At 41.8% G+C, this 22043-nt stretch overlaps 1 protein-coding gene across 3 annotated transcripts; it reads right to left on the bottom strand.

Moving 5' to 3' along the window:
* Nucleotides 1–806: 806 nt before the first annotated feature.
* RAB9A (RAB9A, member RAS oncogene family) lies at nt 807–21622 on the bottom strand. Of its 3 annotated transcripts, none has more exons than XM_025372017.1 (3): nt 21431–21622; nt 6866–6954; nt 807–1915 (listed from the first exon to the last, which is right to left on the bottom strand). In XM_025372017.1, the coding sequence occupies exon 3, from the start codon at nt 1887–1889 to the stop codon at nt 1284–1286; it is 606 nt and encodes a 201-aa protein (XP_025227802.1). In that variant the 5' UTR covers nt 1890–1915; nt 6866–6954; nt 21431–21622; the 3' UTR covers nt 807–1283. The 3 variants fall into 3 exon arrangements, with proteins under 3 accessions (XP_025227802.1, XP_025227803.1, XP_025227804.1); XM_025372018.1 differs by lacking the exon at nt 21431–21622 and adding an exon at nt 20790–21167; XM_025372019.1 differs by lacking the exon at nt 6866–6954 and having other exon boundaries at nt 21431–21592.
* Nucleotides 21623–22043: the final 421 nt, after the last annotated feature.

Here is a 22043-nt window from a genome sequence, read left to right as displayed (position 1 = left end):
CTCCCTACATGACAGCCAGCTCCCCTCACCCAGCATGTCCTTTGATAACCCCATCACTCCCCAGTCGAGGGTCTCGTCCACACTCAGTCTAGGCTTTGGTTAGCCTCCATGGAATCCGATAGTCACCAACCACGCAGCATATGAACTTCATCCACAAAAGACCACAATTTGCTTTATCAAGTCTGATCATTGCAACAAGTCTTTTTGTAACAAAAAATCTCCTTGAGAGCAAATCACTAAATGTTCAGTGATAGAGAAGACACCAAGTAAATACATTGCCGAATAAAGATGTCATTTACCCTCTCACAAAGTACAATCCTTAGTATTTCTTCTGAGAGTGATAAAGTTAGCTTGTGTCTTGTGTTATAAAGGAATGTTTTAACTTCAACTAAGAGACTTTCCCCAAGGGTGAAGAAAGTAACAAAAATATTTAGTCCATTAATCGAATTGTAATTTTGTATCTTCCACACAGTACATTGTAATTATTACATCAGTTATCAAATGCACATTTGTCTGTTCTCCAAGTTCAGTAGTTAGCCTTTTTCTTAAAACTGAACTCTATCTATGGCAAGGTTTTCCATTCATAGACAGCTTGAATTTAGCTGGATGTATTATAGACTGTATAAAGCAACTCTTGTACCACTGGGGGCCTGCCCTCTGCCTGAGACTGTGGAATGTGATCTATGGGGCTGGGGGTGCATGAATGACATACAAATGATGAGTAATTACTAGTGAGAGTAATTCTAATATGTAGAATGAAAACAGGAATGGTTAAGTCATTTTGAAGAGAATGAATTAATGATGCATTGCAAATACATTAGATTTTAATCTTTAATATCTAACATTATTGCTTTAGGAAATTATTTCCCTGAACCAAGAATACAATGCTAATTGCATAAAAACATACACATATAAAAAGTAGTTCTCCATTTTCCCAGGAAAAAATCCAAGTATAACTTCTAGAATAGTCAAGTTTCTTATTTTAATTATAATTAATGTCTTGGTCATCTCATTTATTAGCTCTGCAACTTACATATTTAAATTAAAGAAACGTTATTAGACAACCGTTACAATTTATAAATGTAAGGTGCCATTATTGAGTAAATATATTCCTCCATGATTGGATGTGTCCCTTCTCCCACCAACTAACGAAGCAGCAACATACATTAGTTTAATTTTATTAGTAGATGATACACTGCTGCAAATGCTAATTCTCTTCTCCATCCCCATGTTGATTTTGTGTATATGTGTGAGTTGGTTAGAATGCATCAACAATCTAACAATCAACAGCAAGATGAGCTAGGCTTGGGCTTTCGGTGAAGATTGACTGTGTCTGTCTGAATCAAGTGATCTGACCTATCCTCGGTAGCAAGAACTCTTCGAACGGCTTCCTCAAAGGCTGCTGCCACATTTGTGGCATCCTTTGCACTCGTTTCAAAGTAAGGATAGTCGCCATTATCCCTGCACCAAGCTTGGGCTTCTTCTGTAGACACCTGCCGTTCGCTGATGTCAATCTTGTTACCCAGAATCACAAAAGGAAAGCTGTCAGGCTCTTTCACATCTGCATAATATATGAATTCTTTCTTCCAGTTACTTAAGTTCTGGAAGCTTTGTGAATCATCGACACTAAAAGTAAGCAGGCAGCAGTCAGAACCTCTGTAAAATGGCGTCCTCAGGCTTCGGAATCGCTCCTGACCTGCCGTGTCCCAAATCTGCATGGTAACAAAATGTCCATCCACTTCCAAATCTTTATTTAAAAATTCCACACCTATTGTATGGAAGAGCTGGGTATCAAACTTATTAGTTACATATCTGTTCATAAGTGAACTCTTCCCAACTCCACCATCTCCAAGGAGAATTACTTTAAAAAGTGATGATTTTCCTGCCATTGTTAATCTCAAGAGTTTCAAGAACCCTGTAAAATAAAAAGGCACCATTACATTCCTTTATACCTACACATTCTTCTACACGATTCTGTGAATATCAGCATTTAACTGAAATAAAACATACAGCCCCAGGGAATACCTAATAATAAGACTTCTTGTTTACTGAGCACTTAGCCATGTGCGGCTATTAGTCTACCATTATTCTCTGAAACAGCTGGGAAGGGCTCACTCTTCCCCTTTCTCTGGTCACAGTTGACTGTGAAACTGGCACTCAAGCTCAAGTCTGACCCCAAAGCCCTTGCTCTGAACCGTTACTCTATGATAAGCCCCTCTCTGTTCATAGTAAGCCCCACCACCATTTGTTAGAGATGGGTAGATCAAAGTTCGCATGGTTTTTTGTTTTGTTTTGTTTTGTTTTTTGAGACAGGATCTCGCTGTCACTCAGGCTGGAGTGCAGTGGGACCATCTTGGCTTACTGCAGCCTTGAACTCCCAGGCTCAAGCAATCTTCCCGCCTCAGCCTCCCAAGTAGCTGGAACCACATGAAGCACACCACCATGCCTTGCTCATTTTTCTATTTTTTGTAGAGACAGGGTCTCAACCATGTTACCCAGGCTGGCTTCAAACTCCTCCACCCAAGCAATCCACCTGTCTTGGCCTCCCAAAGTGCTGGGACTACAGGCGTGAGCCACCGTGCCCGGCCCATGTGTTTCTCTTAACAACTTCAAACAGCCCTTCAGTGCACAGTTGTGGTGTTCACTGATGGCCTCTCTTGTACCAGGGACTTTCTCTACTACTTCCTACGACCCCTTCCCTGTCTCTCTTCAGACACAGGTGCTGTTAACCAGGAAAGCCAGAGACAGAAGCTGACTTATCCTGCTGTGAAATAAAATATAAAGCAACCACTGAGTAAATGTACTTTATTCTCTTCATTAAGAACACTATTTTTAATTTGTTCAAATTAATGTCAGCAGCAATGGAATTTTTACTTTAATATAATCTAGTACATTCTACCCACAAGATTCACTTGGGCAGTTCAAACACTTAAGGAACATGAGACTGTGCTGGTACTTGTGTGTTTTGAGGAGGAATGAAATAAATCTTAAATGAAAATGTGGTACTATATATGTTCTTTAGAAGTCCTGTGGCAGGATTAAAAACTTTACTACACTACAAGAGCCAGCCTGTGGGGGGTGAGATTTCAGATGCCTGTTGACAGACAGCTACTTCTAGGTGCTGGTGGGAGCACAGTTCCTGGTTAATCCTTCTGTTTACATTTTTATTGTGGAAAATTTAAAACATATACAAAATGTCTATATAATGAGTATAATACAATGAGCTCCCATGAACTCTAAACCCAGCTTCACCAATTATCAACTTACGGCAAATCTTGTTTCCTCCATAACCCCTCCAACTCTCCCTTCTCCCCAGTTATTTCAAATCAGATTATATCATTTAATCTGTACTTTAGTATTAAATGGTTTTTAAGTATTAAATGTATATAAGAAAATACTAGAGAAGCACTGTACAACAGAATTTGATGCAACAATGGAAATGTCCAATATAGCAGCCACTTAGCCGCATGTGACTGTTGAACACCTGACATGTGGTTGATGGAAGTGAAAGACTGCATTTTAAATTGTATTCGATTTTAACTAAATAGCCACATTTAATGAGCCAATTGCTGTATTGGAGAGCACAGATCTAGAACAAATTTGGTCAATAACCTTAATAGGAAAGTAGGTTTTATGAATCCCTCAATGGGAAGGCAATAAAGACATGAATAATAATTGTTATATTGACCAGGATGAATTTGTAAAATCACTGCAGAAAACATTATCTGGCTGTCTCCTGGTTATATGCAATGTGAGCAACTATAGTATAACTGAACACTTCCTGTAACATGTAGGAATTCTGCATTTCTAACTACACGCTCCACTGTTCTGATAAAAACCTTGTAGCAGCTTGTATAATGAGAAATTAAATGAATGGGAAAATATTATTAAAAAATGATGGGATATACCTTAGTCCCTACCTCTTACTGGTTCTTTCAAATTACTACTACAGGCCAGGCAGAGTGGCTCACACCTGTAATCCCAGCACTTTGGGAGGCTGAGGCGGGCAGGTCACTTGAGGTCAGGAGTTCGAGACCAGCCTGGCCAACATCGTGAAACCCTGTCTCTACTAAAAATACAAAAAAAAAAAAATTAGCAGGACGTGGTGGCGAGTGCCTGTAGTCCTAGGTAATTGGGAGGCTGAGGCGGGCAGGTCACTTGAGGTCAGGAGTTCGAGACCAGCCTGGCCAACATCGTGAAACCCTGTCTCTACTAAAAATACAAAAAAAAAAAATTAGCAGGATGTGGTGGCGAGTGCCTGTAGTCCTAGGTACTTGGGAGGCTGAGGCAGGATAATCCCTTGAACCTGGGTGGCAAAGGTTGCCGTGAACTGAGATCGCACTACTGCACTCCAGCCTAGGTGACAAAGCAAGACTCCATCTCAAAAAAACAAAACAAATTAACACTACAGTAATTACTACTATAATTAATATTTATACAATTTAAACTGTCCAACACAAGTGTGTGGCAGTTAAGGTGCACACCTTTTGAGAGACTTTTTCAATTTCAAATGTCTTGCTCTACTCAATATCCAGACTAAATTAACGTTAAAGAGGAAACTGAAACAGTCCCAAGCCCCTTACTTTCCTGACATAGGTAACAATGTGCTAAACTGGCTGCTTTAATTCTTTGGCATCTTTGCTTCAACAACTTCAACTTAAAAAGACTGAAAACCATAAAAGCAAACCAAGTATTTTGACATAGGGGAACCGTCTATCTAATGTCTCCTCAGAATTCTTCAGTGGGTTGTTTCCCAGAGAAGGCAAGACACCTGGCTCCTGCTCTTGGCCAGCCTCACTCTAGCCACCTCCCCCCTCACAGCCTCTGCTTCAGTCATTCTGAGTGCACCAGCACACGGAACTGAAATTCAATTCCACTCGCTCAGCACACCCTACACTCTCTTGCCTCCTCCCTGGCATATGCTGCTCCTTGCTGGTGACCACCCAACGAACCACTGTCCCTTTAGAACTGCTCAGCATGGTCATCGCCTCCACTGGGAACCCTGCCCCAGCAACTCTCCCAATGTTTTTCCTTTCACACAATTTCCATGTTGTGTTACGAGAGTACAACAGACATCATTTATTCCAGTATTTTAATAAGTCTCTACTGATCTAACTGCCTTATCAGACACACAGTTTTACCATACATCACTGAATTTTTAGCATCTTTATATCAAATTACAAACCAGATCATGCAATCTAACAAACCCCACCCAGACTATTGGTTGCATATATCTAGTAAATTAAGTTTTAGAAATTCCTTGAAAGTGGTAATTTATAATTTTATCAAGACACTTTGATAGTTCTTTTCTTTTTTCATAATAATGTAGGACTTCCTAGTTTGTCTCATTCTGACCAAATGAATTTGGGGTATGCCAACCCCACCAGGAAACAGAGTATAGGGTACAATTTTTTACATTTTCCATCTACAGTTTGAGGCCTACCATATATTCCCATTTGGGAATATATTTGCATTTGCCAAAATAATTTCTACATGAATATCTCTCTAACTGTAGAGTTGTATAAAAACACACATGGTGATATAAATAATTGTACACACCATCTTATTTACCAATGACATCTAACAAAAGCCAGTTTCATTCGATCTACCCATAATATAATCACAATCAGCTTATAGACATTTAAAATATTATTTTTTTCTTTAAAAACAGTAAAATCCTTTGAAATTTCTTTAGTATAAGTTAAATAAATAGGGATCCTACTATGTTATTTTCAAAATTTGCCCAAAAAGGTAATGTGAAGTCTCTTATACTTCACAGTTTAAAATGACTGTCCAAAGACAATTTTCGCCAAGGTTAAAACATTAGTAATTCTGCTAAATTCTATGAAGAAATCTGAATAAGGGGCCAGGAGCAGTGGCTCATGCCTGTAATCCCAGCACTTTGGGAGGCTGAGGCGGGCAGATCACTTGATGTCAGGAGTTCGAGACCAGCCTGGCCAACATGGTGAGACTTCATCTCTACTAAAAATACAAAAATTAGCCAGGCGTGGTAGCGCATGCCTGGAATCCCAGCTACTCAGAAGGCTGAGGCATGAGAATTGCTTGAACCCGAGAGGCGGAGGTTGCAGTGAGCCGAGATTGCGCCACTGCACTCTAGCCTGGGTGACACAGCTAGGCTCTATCTTAAAAAAAAAAAAGAAATCTATATAAGAAAAGCATATTACATAGGTCATAAATTTTACCTGAATTTAATTGTTCAAGCATCATTATCTACAAAGAAAAAAATTAGAAAACTCACCTTAACAGTGTATGTTTTCATAATTTTGAGAGTAAAATGAAGAATTAAAATGTTAAAGTACAGTATCTGACTTCTATTAGCAGCCAGATTCTTAACTTAAAAGAAAAACCTGAATACTTTCCATAACCTTTCTCAGTCCAAAAAAGTCCTACAATCAAATATTCTACTTTAATCATTACGTTTTTCAAGAAGTTTTTCATCTATCCATCTTGTTTTCTAAGTTTCACATTCAGAGACAGATATGAAATTATATCAAGAGGAAATGTACAATATTTCATTCATTCTTCAAAACCTGCCCAAATTTTGGGTGGCTGAGAATGAGTCATATTCCAGAGAATAAAATGAAGATAACACAAAAGGGAAGATAAAAGGGCCATGTGAGGGAGGGGCACCAACATGATACAGGAAAGGTCAGGCTAAGGCTCAAGGGAGCCCAGCTTCCAGGCAGCCAAGGCAAAAATGAAAACGCTCTTGTTTCTGTGCAAATCAAAGCACACTCAGAAAAGAGAACTTGTTCCTGGCACCAAATGCCATGAGCACAGCCCCATGGGTGAACTATTTAACATCCTGAATCCTCATGGGAACAACAGTGACAGCAGTACCTACCTCCTAGGGTTGTTGAGAAGATGCACTCAAACAACAGAGGAAAAGTGTTTCATCACAGTGCCAGGCTCATTACAGGAGTGCAAGAGTATCTGTGAAATGAATACATGAATAAGTCTTCACTGGCAGTTTTACAGACAGGTTCTTTTTATGGTCATGTCTTACATCAACCTTCAGTAATGGCAACAGGCAGAACAAATTAGAGGACGATATAGGCCTACACTAGGAAGCTGAAGGATCCTAGTCCTAGAGTTCAAATTCAATGTCAAGGTCTCCCAGTGATCACTATGTGTAACTGTGCTAAAGTACTAGCCTCTATTGGTCTGAACCAAAGGTTTCAACCACCCTCCCCACCCACCACTTTTTAAAGCAAAGGGCATTTTTGTGGGACTTACATATAGCAGTCCTTAATTTATAAAATACAATTAATAATAAAATGAGACGCTTCAAAATCCTGACATTTGGGGTTGAAGATGAAACAACAATAGCAGCTAGCATTGAGCCCGGTATGTTATGCAAGCTACAACACTGTGTTTATTCCTCACAAGTCTCTTAGTACCTATTACACATGAGGATACTGACTCAGAGAGGTTACATGCATGGTCAAGGTCACACACCTAGTGAAAGGCGGGGGTAAGATATGAACATGGCCAACTGACTCTAAAGCCCAGGCACTTAACCCACTAGGCTACGTCAATCCCAACTGCCTATGCGTCTGTTTCTGAGGTTCTACTGTTGTTGCTGCAGGTAGAATGAAAATAAGCAATTGCAAATGGTAAGAATCTTTCAACCACTTGCTTTATTTCAAAATCTGCTCAAGAACAAGATTAACCTGACAGAACCAGTAATCTCCAATCTTACTGACATGTAGCATAAAGCACATGTGTCTATGCTTTATTAGAGTTTAAGTAGTTTAAAACATGTTTTACGTGAAATGAGTCAAATTTTGCAGAAGCTTACCATTTGGTAGAACGACTGGGAAAGTAATTTTTCAGTAAGTATTTAGTGAGTGCCTGCTATGAGCCAGACCCTGAAGATACAAGCCACACATACAGTCCCAAGTTTGTGGAGCTTGTAGTTGGGTGAAGGTGACATCCACATACAAATGCATTTAAGTCACAACTGTACCTCGCAAAATGAGAGGTATATGCTATAAAGTACAACTATTCACACTCAGCCAAAAATCAAAGAACAACTTAAAATAGTGCAAGGGATTCTGCCCACCATCTCCCTCAGTGAGTGAGATGCACAATGTGTAAACCTGGGCCTCTCTCAATCAGACTCAGATTCGCCGTGCCACTATCTTACGGAGCTGCCTGAGTCCATGAGAGTTCAGCCACCTGGGGGACTTAATTTACATGCAAACATGATCCTGTAACACAAGCCAACTATTTCACTTGCTGAGCTGCAGTTAAGGAAAAAGAGGTAACTTCTAACATCGGAGGGAAACTAGGCTGTGTTAATGAGAGACTGTACATCGGTTTCTAGTGTGATGCTTCCAAAGCAATGTCTCCATGATCATTTTAGCCATGTGCTGCCATGAGAACACAGCCCTCGCCAAAGTCTGATTCTGCTGGAGGGGATCTGACCCAGGGGAAGTAGGTGTGACCACAGATTAAGCTCAGCAAGAGCAAGAGAAAACTAGGAGAAAAGAGGAGGGAGCAGGAACCAGAAAGTGGGACCAATCCATGCCAAAGAAGCCTGGCTCTGGCATGAACTGGGAGAATTCAAGGTAGGCCCGAGCACCTGGAGGCTGGAGAGTGAAGAGTATGCTACAAAGACGGGACTGAAGGAAGAGGCCCAGGAGCAGGGAGAGGAGTAGAAGCCACGGGAAGGATTTCTGCCTGTACTCTAGGAATGATGGGGAGTCTCTGAAATAGCTTCAGCAGTGGGTGACCTGGTCAGATAAGGAGTCCAGAAAGCTAACTGGATGCAGTGGGAGTGGGTGAGGTGGGGAGGAAGGCCCTGGACAAGCTGGGATGGATGCTGCTACGATCCCTCTCCACTACTAACAGTGTCAGCTAGGCTTACGACTGAAAATTGAGGTGGCTGTACCTCACACTTGATCCTCCAGTAAGATATTTACTATATGACTTCATGCTTTACCTTGTTCACGTTCAAATCCCTGGCCCTTTACCTGTCTAACTCCTAGTCACCTGTGCGGATGTAGCTAGACCTCATCTCCCGAACACCTACTGGACATCTCCAACTGAACCCCCTTCCTCGACATTCCTAACCACCCTGTGCGTGCCTCCACCATTTACCATAAGGAATTCTATAACTGACATGTCTACTATGTCTAGTAAAAATGAAACATGCTCTCTTAAAAAACTCACATTATATGGATATGTACTATACAATTACAGAAATGTCCATACATTTTTGAGTTGTCAATGTTTTAGATTGCACCAAAAAAGTGCATACCCATACTATTATCAAACCACCTTCCCCTAAAAAGAAAGAAAATGTCCATCAATTGATGAATGGATAAATAAAATGCAGCATACATCCATGCAATGCTGTAATGTAGACAAACCTCAAAAACATTATGCTAAGTGAAGGAAGTCAGAACAAAAGCCTACCTACTATATGATTCCATTTATATAAAATGTTCAGAATAGGCAGATATGGAGACAGTAGATTCACTGCTGCCAAGGGATGGGGCGGAGGGCGGTGGCAGGTAAAGGAGGAGTGACTGCTAATCGGTATGCGGTTTTTTTTGGAGGGAGGTAATAAAAACATTCTGGAATTAGACAGTAATGATGGTTGTACAACTCTGTGAATATACTATAAACACCAATGAATTGTATACTTTAAAAGGGTGAATTCGGCCAGGTGCCGTGGCTCACACCTGTAAACCCAACACTACGGGAGGCCAAGGCAGGCAGACCACTTGAACTCAGGAGTTTGAGACCAGCCTGGGCTACATGGTGAAACTTCATCTCTACAAAAAATACAAAAATTAGCTGGACGTGGTGGCGCATGCCTGTAGTCCCAGCTACTCGGAAGGCTGAGGTAGGAAGATCACCTGAGCTTGGGAGAGGTCAAGGCTGCAGTGAGCTGTGATCACACCACTGTACTCCAGCCTGGGTGACAGAACGAGACCCTGCCTTGAAAAAAAAAAAAAAAATTACTGTATGTGAAAATACATATGCAAATCTCCTGAGAATTAAAAATATGACCCTAGAATTAGATTTACACAACTAGAGCTACAAATGTTCTCCTTGTCCCTTCAGCAGCATCCCTTTAAATAAATCATTTACATGTACAACAGACACTACTTTAGGATTCCCATACCACGTACTGGTACCAACATGTGCTGTATGTGTCATACACTAATCCGAATGTAAAGTTGGATAAGCAGGTCACTGGCAGGAAAAAAAATGAACCACATTGCCAGCAGATACCGCAAAATTCAAAAGACAAAAGAACATTTTATATTAACCCTTTCCTTCTTATAACACTATTTTCCCAACTTTTCTATTATGTACTTTTATATTATCAATTGTTCACGAATAGTTATTCAGTAGTACCCTTTTCTCTAGCCTTCTCCAACCCCTTGCTGGCTTCCAAAGCCATATACTACAAGAAACCAAGGGGAAGACCAGAAAGCCTCAAGGTCCAAGCATCAAGAATATAATTCTGCTGGCCAGGCACAGTAGCTCATGCCTGTAATCCCAGCACTTTGGGAGGCCGAGATGGGCAGATCACTTGAGCCCAAGAGATCAGGAACCAGCCTGGGCAATATGGTGAAACCCCATCTCTACAAAAAATACACAAATTAGCCAGGTGTGATGGTACATATTTGTAGTTCCAGCTACCTGGGAGGCTGAGGCAAGAGGACCGCTGGAGAGGCGGAGTTTGCACTGAACCGAGATTGTGCCATTGCACTCCAGCCTGGGTGACAGAGTGAGACTCTGTCTCCAAAAAAAAAAAAAGAATATAAATCTCTAATATGACTGTGTATGTGATTGAAGTTAGACTTTTTTTATTGGTCCTGGATCTAATTGTCTCCATTCCTACAGATAACTAAATTCAATTTATTATTTTTATTATACAAGATTTTTGAGCATGGCATTCAAAGAGCTATCCAACATCAGTTACAAGCTTGCACCAATTATATCCCTACTACTCACCATGCCCACACCTATCACTGCCATTTTCTGTCCATATCTTTGCTCGGGCTGTTACCTTGGCCTGCAAGGCCCCTCCCTACTTTGATGGCTATGACCATCTTAGTCATCAGAGGCCCAGTCCAGATCACCTCATGTAGGAAGCTAGGGCCGCCCTAGCAACCTAATCTTTCTCTTTTCTTCACTCTCATCATCATTTCCACCTCTTTACAACTCTCATTTACTTATGTTCTAATCACCTTCTGTCTTGTTTCCTAATTACAATGTCAACTCCCTGGGAGGGACACACAACACCTAATTGCATCCATTCACTTGTCCCTTTTTTGTTCTGCCACTTCTCGTACAATGCTCTACATTTGGTGAGGTGCAAATAAATGCTAAATTGAGAACGAAGAGTGTATTACTTCCTCTTTTATTCTTGTTATTCTATTATTATTCTATTTGTGCTTTCTGTACTTAAAATTCTTTGTTTCTCTATCAGTTCTCCCCGCATTCTATTTTTGAAGTCTATTAAAATGTGTGGGAAGGAACAAAAAAATTGGTTCTTACTTGCAATCCCAATGAGAATCCCACTTTAAGCTCCCTGACTGCGACAGGGAGCTGGCAAATGCTGAAAAACAACTACATTCCTTAATAAGCTGCCAAAGGGAGAGCAGGCATCATTTGTAAACTGCCTTCTCAAAACTTGAATTTTAAAACACATATTCTGTAACCCCTCCAAAAACTTGAATTGAATTTATCACTCCTGGTTTAAATTTAGGAACAGATTTTTTTTTTTTTTTTTTTTTTGGTCAAATTCACAAGTTCCTTTGGATTCACCCTGAATGTCCTACTTAGAGGTGTACGTATCACTTCACTTCACTTCATAGCTTGAGAAAGTGAGGTTCAAAGAAAACCAGGGAAACAAAAGTACGGATAATCTGAAAATTATTTTTGCTGGAGCTGTATTTATTTCCTCATAGCTTAATTTAGGCGTGTCTCACTTAACAGTCTAATTGGTTCCACTGTTTCTAAAAACTTCCTGATGGTCTTACGGAAATTTATGAACAAGAAGCAAGTCAAGGAAAGTCATTACGTCTAATGGGTACCAGCTCTACAGCAAGAAGTTACCAAAAAAAATAAAGAAGTAAGAAAAATACTGTCAGAAAATACCATATTTAGTGTGCAGGAAGAAGCAAAAGAAAGAAAAGGAAATACCATAGGAATAGGCCAACTTGGAGGCAAGACCTGCCAAGGTGAAATAAATTATCTAGTCCTATCTAGTTAATCACTGAGCATTACCTCAAGAACAGGAGGCAGCTAAAGGAGAAAAACTGTATTATCAAACCATACTATCACTATGTCAGAGTACCTCCCCTATTGAAAGAACTTATTTCAATTAAGTAACTTTTTTTGAAGCTGAATCAGCTAATTTAACTTTTAAGAAATATGTTAACTTTTTTCTTAAAACAAGGTACCTCTGTAGGTATGCTAACTAATCACTAACAGTGGTGGGGGTAGTGGGAAGGGAGGAAGTGAGAAGGGCAAAAAAAAGAAAAAAAGAAAAAGAAGACTTAGTTAAGGAACTAAATCTTAAACCATCATGAAACTAGTGCAGCAGGATCCAACAGAGCCTTCTGCAATGATGACAATGTTCTATAATCTGCACCGCCCAATATGGCAGCCACTAACCACATGTGGCTATTGAGCACTGGAAAATAGCTGGTCTAACTGAAGAAAGAACTGAACTTTTCATTTAATTTTAACTAGTTTAAATTGCTAAATGAGGCTAGTGGGAACTGTGCTGGACAGTGCAGGCCTAGAGTGTGGTTAATTGGGAGTCCATGAAATGAGCTTCAGGGGGAATATACACTCCCTAGAATCACATGTGAAATAAGGATGAGAGCATTGGTGGAGGCTTGTGTGCTTGTGCTTTTTTCCTGGAAAGAACAAAAAAGGTTTCATCAGATCTTAAAGGAGTTTGGACACCAAAAAATGATTGCTACATGCCTGCATCATTTGTATGTTATGTGTGATCCATTTCTGTAGCTCTTAACACCCTTCAAGACTTTTTGTCTTTAGCAGTATTTCCTCTTTCTCTCCCTCACCCATGAGACTTTTATGAATGTTACACTTTGACCATAAACTGTGATAGTTCAGTGAACTGCCTTACTCATGGGAAATTGCTAGTCCTGAGAAGTGAGGATAATGTTTTGATTTTTTGTTTTGCTTAGGTTTTAAGAACCAAGCATAAATCTACCTACGATAAGGCACTTACCTGTAAAAGGCACTTACAATGCTTTTTGACAATAAAGAAAAGAGTGCACATTGGAAGACAGAATTAAAATGCAAAGACATAGATAAAAGTCACAAGATGAGAACATGGGGAATTAAAGGTAGCTATTTCAGGAAGAAAAACAATTTATGAAAGGAATGAATTTGAACATATATGTCAGAAAAATATATTAAAGCAGCAAAACACAAATCAAAAATGATCTGCAACATTCTGCTATCACCTAAAGAAACACTGGTTCTGAGGCCTCCCTTCCAGTTAGATAAGAAACTAAATGTCTTTAATTTACAGCAGACAAAGCCAGGGGTTGCAGAACTATACAAACTCACTGAGGGGCTCCACAAGGCATGCAGCCACAGCAAAAGGAAACTTCTCGACTGTTAGAAAAGTTAATTACAAGGAGTGAGGATTTCCTAAGAAGATATATTTTAAAAGGGGCAGCTATGTCTGGTATATAGGACTCAACTAGACTAGAGGCTCCCAAATACCATTCTGCAGGGAAGTTGTCACCAGCTCAACACTACAGGCAGCTCTTCATCAAGTTCAGTTTATCCAATGTAACTGTCACTTTGTCAATGATCCCCCAGGTCTGCCCTATCGAAGTGTTGAAACTGACTTTTCTCACAAAAAGCTTTCCAAATCCAGCCTCACTCTGCCCATCACAACCCATTTCTCAATCTGCCTGCAAACCTGATTAACTCTCTGCTCAGCTTATAGGACACCAGGGCTCCCACTCCATCCTTTCCCCTGAGTGTCAGCAAAAGTCACCAAAGACCTCCTAATGGCCAATCCAACGGCTTTTTCTCAGTCCTCATCTGAATGCCCTACGGCACATACAACCCTAAGGTGAATACAGGGAAAAGTTCTTCTCTCAGGACTTTATTGTGTATGTTTCTAGAAGACACCTGCAAGTTTGAACAGCAATTCCACCTGAGGCCCAGCTAGTAGACAGTGAATTCTCTCAGGTGTAGCGATCTGTCTGGATGTGCATGAACTAAAATCTTAGAAGGGTACCCAAGTCTTTTTTCTTTTTTTAAAAGACAGAGTCTCTCTCTACCACCCAGGCTGGAGTGCAGTGGCATGATCATAGCTCACTGCAGCCTCAAACTCCCAGGCTCAAGTGATCCCCCCACTTCAGGCTCCAGAGTAGCTGGGACTACAGGCGCAGACCACCAAGACTGGCTAATTTTTTTTTTATATTTTGTAATGACAAGGTCTCACCATCTTGCCCAGGCTGGTCTTGGAACTCCTGGGCTCAAGCAAGCCTCCCTCCTTGGCCTCCCAAAGTGCTAGGATTACAGATGTGAGCCACCGCGCCTGGCCTCAAGTGTTTTTTAAAAACAAGTAAGGAAACAGAGGCCTAACTGGGAAAGTGTCTTTCTTACACAGGATCACACAACTAGCTAGAGGCACAGGGGAGACCTTCAAGTCTGAGCCAGGACTCACCACCCATTACTGCATCTATCAGGTCCAAACAGCCTGGCAGTAATCCTCTTGAAAATGTTTCCTAATTGTCCATAAAACCACTCTGATAATAGGTTCTGCTTTCTCTCCTCCTTGGTCCCTTAGCTTTCTAAAACATAGACAGCTCCCTTTCCTGACAAGCTCTTCATGAAGCTATTTCATGAGACTGAAACCCTTACCTGTTTCCAGATGGTATCTCCCCGGGCTATAAAAATCAGTGACTCCTAAAGTCTACCTCTGCATGTCTGGGCCAGACAAGAATTTGCAACCCCTTGTATAATATGTTCATCTGGTACCCTGATGGTAGTTCAAATTCAACATATCTAAAACTGAGCTAATTATTTTTTCCATTTCGAAAATCTCTTTCTTCTTTTCTCTTATGCACTTCATTCAGCCACACATGAAATATGTCCACTTTTCGCACTACCTATTGCTATTGCCTTGCTTGCTCAAATAATAAATGCTATGGCTGTAATTATGTTAGCAGCCACTATTAACTGAGTATCTACTAGGTACCTGGCATACAGCACCTTAAAATCACCTGCAAGTTGGACACTATCATCCATGTTTTATAGATCAGTAAACAAGTCCACAAACTTCCCCAGGTCTAATTAAATAGGGCAGGTCAAGTATGTGTTATCTTCACTCCTACCCAGTGACAGAAAAGGTCTACACAAGGTACAAATCCAAAAAGGACACCAAGAAAGAACAACTGTAGATGCAAGAGAGCAACAAAATTTAGAAAGTGGAAAGCAAATGGTCTGGGAGTGACAGAGTGAAGAGACAATGAAACCTAATGCGGAAAGCAGCAGCCAACAATGAGAAAGCTGATTCTCCCACCAGACAACTGGAAAAGAACTGAACAGCACATGGGCACTTCTTGAGACTTCTCCAGACAGGCCGGGTCCGGAAGCTCAAGGGGTCCCCGAAAGGCTGTAGATTCCATGACCCACATCCTTGTGCCACCTTAGCAGACCCACTTCATAAAGTATTGCACCCAGTAGAAAATGGAGAGAAAGCACAAAGGAAAGTGGAGCTGGAGGGACCATCTGCACAGGAAACCTCAACTGCAGTCTCTTTCCTCTGTGTCCCTCCTCTCAGTTTAGCAACTAAAAGGGTAGCATCCCAAAACTGCAAAGCTCTGGGGGAAATGAGGGGCCCAAGGGAAAAGCTTACAGATACTGGAAGGTGGGATGGAGAATTAAAAAGGGACTTTGATGCCTTTTCTCCTTACTGCTAAACCTTGTAGTCCATAAACTAGAGCCAATAATACCAACTTCTAATCCTAAGGTTCCCAAACTGCATGCTGAGGTGCCCCAAAGCATCATGGCAAATTCACAGGGGCAGGGCAGGCTATTTTAAATTCTGAGGGAAACACGGATACTTGACATTTGTAGGGCACCACACTGGAGGGGAGTTAATTAGATTGTGCCGCATTCCTTTCGATGACATCATATCTTCATGAAGCTAGGTTTTCCAAGACTGCTGTGATAAAAATCAAGTACTGGGCACAAATTAAAGTGGATTATGAGGGTGGCAACTGTTTGCTCCCAAACAACCATTTTTAAATGTTATTTAAGAATATTAGCACTCATTCCAAAGAACATTCTGCATTCACCAATGGGTAGTCCTCAGGCAGTTCTGATCTGACTTCCAACCACATTATGTATGTATTTCCAGGTATATACATCTGATCAAATACACAGGTGTGAAACTGCACAGACCAGGGCAGTCACCTAGCTGCATAAACACTTCTATCTGTTAGAGTTCTGCACAGCAAGTTCTAGAAACAGAAGTCTGTAAGGCTTTTTTTCCCCCAGGTTTTTCCAACGCTGAGAACACAGACAGTCTTATTCGCACTAACCTTTCGGAAATTACCTTAGCTTCTGTACCCAAAAATCTAATCCAATTCACACGAACTTGAAATTAAACTACAGTAGTCAGTTCAACTCCTTTATACTGCTTTGCTCTCTGTCACACTTGAATAAAGAATGTGGCAATGAAATGAATATGTCCAGTTGTTCTATAGTGTTTCTCCATCCCCTGTCAAACAACAGAATACGTTTGTACAAGTCAGGCCTAAGACAAAAGTGGAGTCTGTGTCCACAGACTCCCAGAGAACTCCTGGAGAATGCAATGAGCTGGCTTCCATGCAGCCAGAATGTGAAGCCGGGACAGCCTGTTTCACTTCTCCGTTTTTTTTCACACCCAGTCTCTCTCCACCTCAGGCAGATCTAGCTGTTACCTTACTTACATTCATTTACATCTAGTCATCCTCACTGTACTCATAATAAACAAGTGTTCCAACGCCTGAACTCATCACGGTCAAAAATTAACAAAAGGATTGGAAAAATCCAGAATGTAGAAATACCCAGAGCACACAGGTTCACAACATGCTCAGTATCAAGAGTCATGTTGAGAAAGAGAGATTTCTCCTCCAAGTTATCTAACTAGCCCTGGCACTCCTGGGCTCTCTGGCAACATGGCCTGGGACCGCCTCCGACCTCCCTCCCCTCTGCCTACACACCTAGGTGGCTCCAGGTCTCCTCCCTCAGGCATCCTCGCCTTCCAATTGCATCATAGCTTTCTGCCAAACTCCCTGAAACATTTTTTGAGTTCACCCTCACTCCTCTATAAAAAAAGTCCTTAATAAATGTTCTCTGTTGATGGCCTACTTAGTCACAAATCCTATTCTCTTACGCTTGGTTTTGACTGATGAGTTTATTATCTATACAGCTTTCAAGTTAGATGCGTTGCCCAAACACACACACACTTCCATTTGGCTTACTTCCTCCTGCTGCTTAACTAACACATTGCCTGGGCAGAACTCCTTGGAAGCTAATAATTTGCTGCCTCTACTTTGTGTCATATAATCTCCTAGAGATTATAAAGCACAGCCATCTCATTTTACCCAGAAGGAAATGTGGTGACCTAAGTTGGGCGGAGGAGTAAGCCAATTAATGATCAAACAAGACAACTCTGGCACCAATTTCTCTCGACCCTTCCCAGAATAAAACATGTCACTTTTGTCAGATTCCATGTGTATGCACTAGCAATCATTTTGAGGTGTGTAACTCAACATCCTCCCTAACCCATAGCAGACAACTCCTGAAGAGGCAGAGAAATCTATTCATCAGCAAAGAACGTGCTGTGTATTGGCATGAGTCAAAAACCAAGCTACCGACAAAAAGATGCCATGTTGATTGCATGAATAACACTCACAGTGATGCCTAAAAAGAGATGCGATCCTTTTTGACTGCTCCAGTCAACCATTCCCTCCCAAAGTTCACCTAATTCTGCCACCAGAATGAAGCAGTACATATTTTGAAAGGTCTGCTCTTAAATAGGCATGAAAATGAAAAAAAAAAGACTGGAAAACACCAGAAAGTTATGGCAAAGTCATTTAAAAATTCATCATTTATTTCTTGATTCCAGTGACAAAATGCAGGCATAACTATTTCTCTGGTGAGGTGAAATTTAAGGATGAATTTTATGCTCAACAAGAATGGCTTCTCAATTGGATTCTTGTAAATATTCACACGTGGTTAACCGTACAAAACTGTAACAAACACATCAAGTTTTCCCCATTTCATCTAAGTCTGCCCACAGTAAACACCATGACACAGGTACTTCTGTGCCAAGTGTGGAGTTGTTTTCTTTAATTATTATTTTTTTTTTTTAGTGACAAGGTCTCACTCTATTGCCCAGGTTGGAATGCAGTGGTGCGATCATGACTCACTGCAGCCTTGAACTCCAGGGCTCAAGTCGTCCTTCTGCCTCAGCCTCCAGAGTAGCTGGGACATGCACCACCACACTGAGGTAGGCTAATTTTTTTTTAAGTTTAGTTTTTGTAGAGACGGGTGTCTCACTATGTTGCCCAGGCTGGTCTCAAACTTCTGGGCTCAAGTGATCCTCCTGTGTGGGTCTCCCAAAGCACTGAGATTACAGGCATGAGCCACCACACTCAGCCTGTTTTGTTTTGTTTTGTTTTTTAAATGAACACCTGGCCCCTGTCCTTGAGTTGCCCAGGCAATAAATTCTGTTCTAGAATGATGTCAGAACCTAATCTTATGACTGTGATTGGACTGTAAGTTTCAGGAAGGTTAGGACTCCCCACTGCCCTTCTCATCAGCACCTTTGTATCAGTGCCCCACAGGCTGCTCAGACAACTGAAATAATGCAGAAACTAAACTAAGTCCACTTTAATGGCTCTGAATAGCTCTAAAGTTCTTTTTGTCATTTTTGCCTTAAAACAAAAAACAGATTCTGCTACCAGAAATTATTTGCCCCCTTTATTTATTTATTTTTTGAGATGGAGTCTCACTCTGTCGCCCAGGCTGGAGTGCAGTGGCGTGACCTCGGCTCACTGCAATCTCTGCCTCCCGGGTTCAAGTGATTCTCCTGAATTCAGCCTCCTGAGTAGGTGGCATTACAGGCATCCGCCACCACGCCTGGCTAATTTTTGTATTTTTAGTAGAAACGGGGTTTCACCATGTTGGCCAGGCTGGTCTCGAACTCCTGACCTCATGATCCACCCACCTCGGCCTCCCAAAGTGCTGGGATTACAGGCGTGAGCCATCATGCCCAGCCACTCACTCTTTAATCTTTCAAGTAAATATGCTTCTCAGTAGAGAGAATTTTCCCCTGCTCACTGTTAAAATGATGAAGTATCCCAAGTAGGAATATGACATTGCATTTGAAAAACTACAAAAGCAGTTGAAATGTAAGCTCTGGGATTACTCGGACTGCTGAAAAGCAAGGTTTCTCAACTGTGGCACTACTGACATTTTGGGCTAGACAGCTCTTTGTTGTGGGGGGCTGTCCTGTAGGTTATAGAATGTTTAGCAGCAAAAATTAAAAATTAAATAACAAAAATAAAAATAAAAAAGAATGTTTAGCAGCATCCCTGGCCTCTACCCACTAGATGTCAGCAGCACCTCCCTTGCCCCCAGGTGTGAACCAAAAATGCCTGCAGACATTGCCAAATATCTCCTAGGAGGACAAAATTATCCTCTCTTCCACTTGAGAACTATTACTCTAAAATTACCCAGATCTGCTTTGAATCCCCGCTCCACCCCATTACAACCTGGGTCATCTTGGAAAACAGACTGAACCTTCCTATGCCCCCCCCAAATTCCTCAACTGTAACATGGAGCTCTTACTGAAGAAATGCTATGAAAATTAAATGAAATGATGTACGTACAGGATTTACACGCACAGAATATTCACCGCGCCAGAAATGAGGGGAGGCTAAAAAAAAAAATAATTTCGAGAACTCAAAAATCTTATCTTTAGGCCTCCAGAGTACTGTAGTCTAGACAGAAGAAATGGTTGAGATAGAAACAAAAAGAGATGAGAGAGGTTGGAAAAGAAGTGATAGAACTAAGGTATTATTCCCCTTATCTCTTAAGAACCCGGCTTGGAGTCAAAGCCAATAGATGTTCTACTTAGTTTTTGCCTATCTACTCTAACATTCCAAATAATAAACGAAAAATATGCCCAGATCCCAAAAGTCTCCAAAAGAGAAACTTTGTAGTATAAACGAGGAATTTACTACAGCAGACACAAAAATACTAAAAGCACCAACTTCCACAGCATTGTCTTAGATTTAGGAATCCAAATAACACACTGAAGTTCTAGAGAAGCAATCATGATAACTGCATAATCTTCTAAAGGAAAAACTAAAGGCTGGCTTCTTAAAAGTTCCTAACTGAATCGTTCCAGGTTTCTTTATCTCTAGTTTTGCTCCACTGGACAGCTTCTGAGAGTACAGGCAATGTAGGGATTTTCCATTACAATGGTGCCAGAGACCAAAGGACAAACACATTTTTAAGAAAGCAATCAAATTCTGCCCATTGATTTTTATCAGGACGCTAAAATCCTATGAAAAGACTTTGGTCACGTGCCGATTTGGAAACTAGCAGAAAAGTTATTCCTCAAAAGAACTGTAGTCACGAGATGTGTCATCCCTTACAAAAAAAAAAAAAAAAAGGCAATACGTCCACCAACTATTTATTAAGTTCAGCACGTAAATTTCTCATCTTGCCTTTTTACTTACCGAGTTGGAAGAAAAAAGGGAACGCGATCGTGAAACGTTAGCCAGCGTCTGAATCAGATACTGCCCCCAAACCTCCTGCAGCCTCTAAGATTGGCTTTACTTTCCGAATTCCTCACCCAAGTGGTCATAAGACATCGAGCAAACACGTTCTGCTTAGGTGGAACTTCAGAGGTCGCCAAAATCAAGTCGTGGGAGCGCCTTTGTTTTCCCTACATTAATCACTCGGGTGTAGGATTTGGTTTGGGGACTGTGGATGTGCGTCCCGGAGTGGTTGGGGAAAGGCTGGCGTGTACGTGTGTTCCCAGGTGACTGGGTGTATTTCTCCGTGTGTATGTGCACGGGTGTCCGGGCTTTTGTATCTCCCTCTCTCCAGTATTTGTGTGCGTCCGTGTGTGTGTGTGTGTGTGTGTGTGTTTCCGTGCGTCCCTCTCCCCAAAGGTGTGGGGACCCGTCTTTCCTCCTGCGTCAGACAGCAGGCAGGGAGACAACCAGCCGTCCTCGCTCCCGGGGCGGCCTTGTGACCCGCGCTAGCCCCGCGCGCACCGCACCCCACCCCAGCGGCCCAAGGCCCTAGCCGCCCCCTCAGACCCCGACACCCGCGCGCTCCGCCCGGCCCCGAAGGAGTCCTGAGTCCCTCTCACCTCGCGGCCACACGGAAGACGAGCCGGGAGCTCTGAGCCGGCCCGTCTGGGTGCAATGAGGACAGAGAGAGGGTCGGGGACCTGCACAGCAGGAGGCAGCGAAGGTACCGCAGCCAGGTTCCAGGTCCAGCTGCTCCCGTCCAGCGCGGAGGGAACAACATGGCGACGGGCCGGGGCGGGGCGATGAGAAAAGCAGGGCGGGGCCCCGGGAGGCGGGGCCTGGAAGAAGGGGTCCCGCGGCGGAGGCCCTGGGAGTGGGGCCCGTGGGAGGTGGAGCCGAGGCAGGCGGGGCCTGAATCGTGCTTTTCCTTTGGGTCGATTGCTCCTCAAGTGTCCTCCCGTCTGTGTTCGGGCGAGAGCGAGTACGAAATAACTGTCATTTTGAAAAGTTTACGTAAAGTGGAAATAAACAGACCTCATGAGCACAGTCACAGGATGTCGTGATTACAATGATAAAAACGACTAGGCAAACGGACAAAGAACAAACAGGTAGCTGAAAAATGAAAACAGTTGTGATATTGTGGAAAAACAAGAACTTTTTAAATGAAGCTATTAAAACTTTCCTTTAATCTTGTTAAAATACTGCCTCCGTCATCTCTAAATAGAAAGCGAT

This window comes from Theropithecus gelada, chromosome X (genome assembly GCF_003255815.1).
Source record: "Theropithecus gelada isolate Dixy chromosome X, Tgel_1.0, whole genome shotgun sequence".
In the NCBI taxonomy this organism is placed as follows: Eukaryota; Metazoa; Chordata; class Mammalia; order Primates; family Cercopithecidae; genus Theropithecus; species Theropithecus gelada.
The sequence above is the reverse complement of the archived record's forward strand: the minus strand, read 5'-3'. Positions and strand labels throughout refer to the sequence as shown.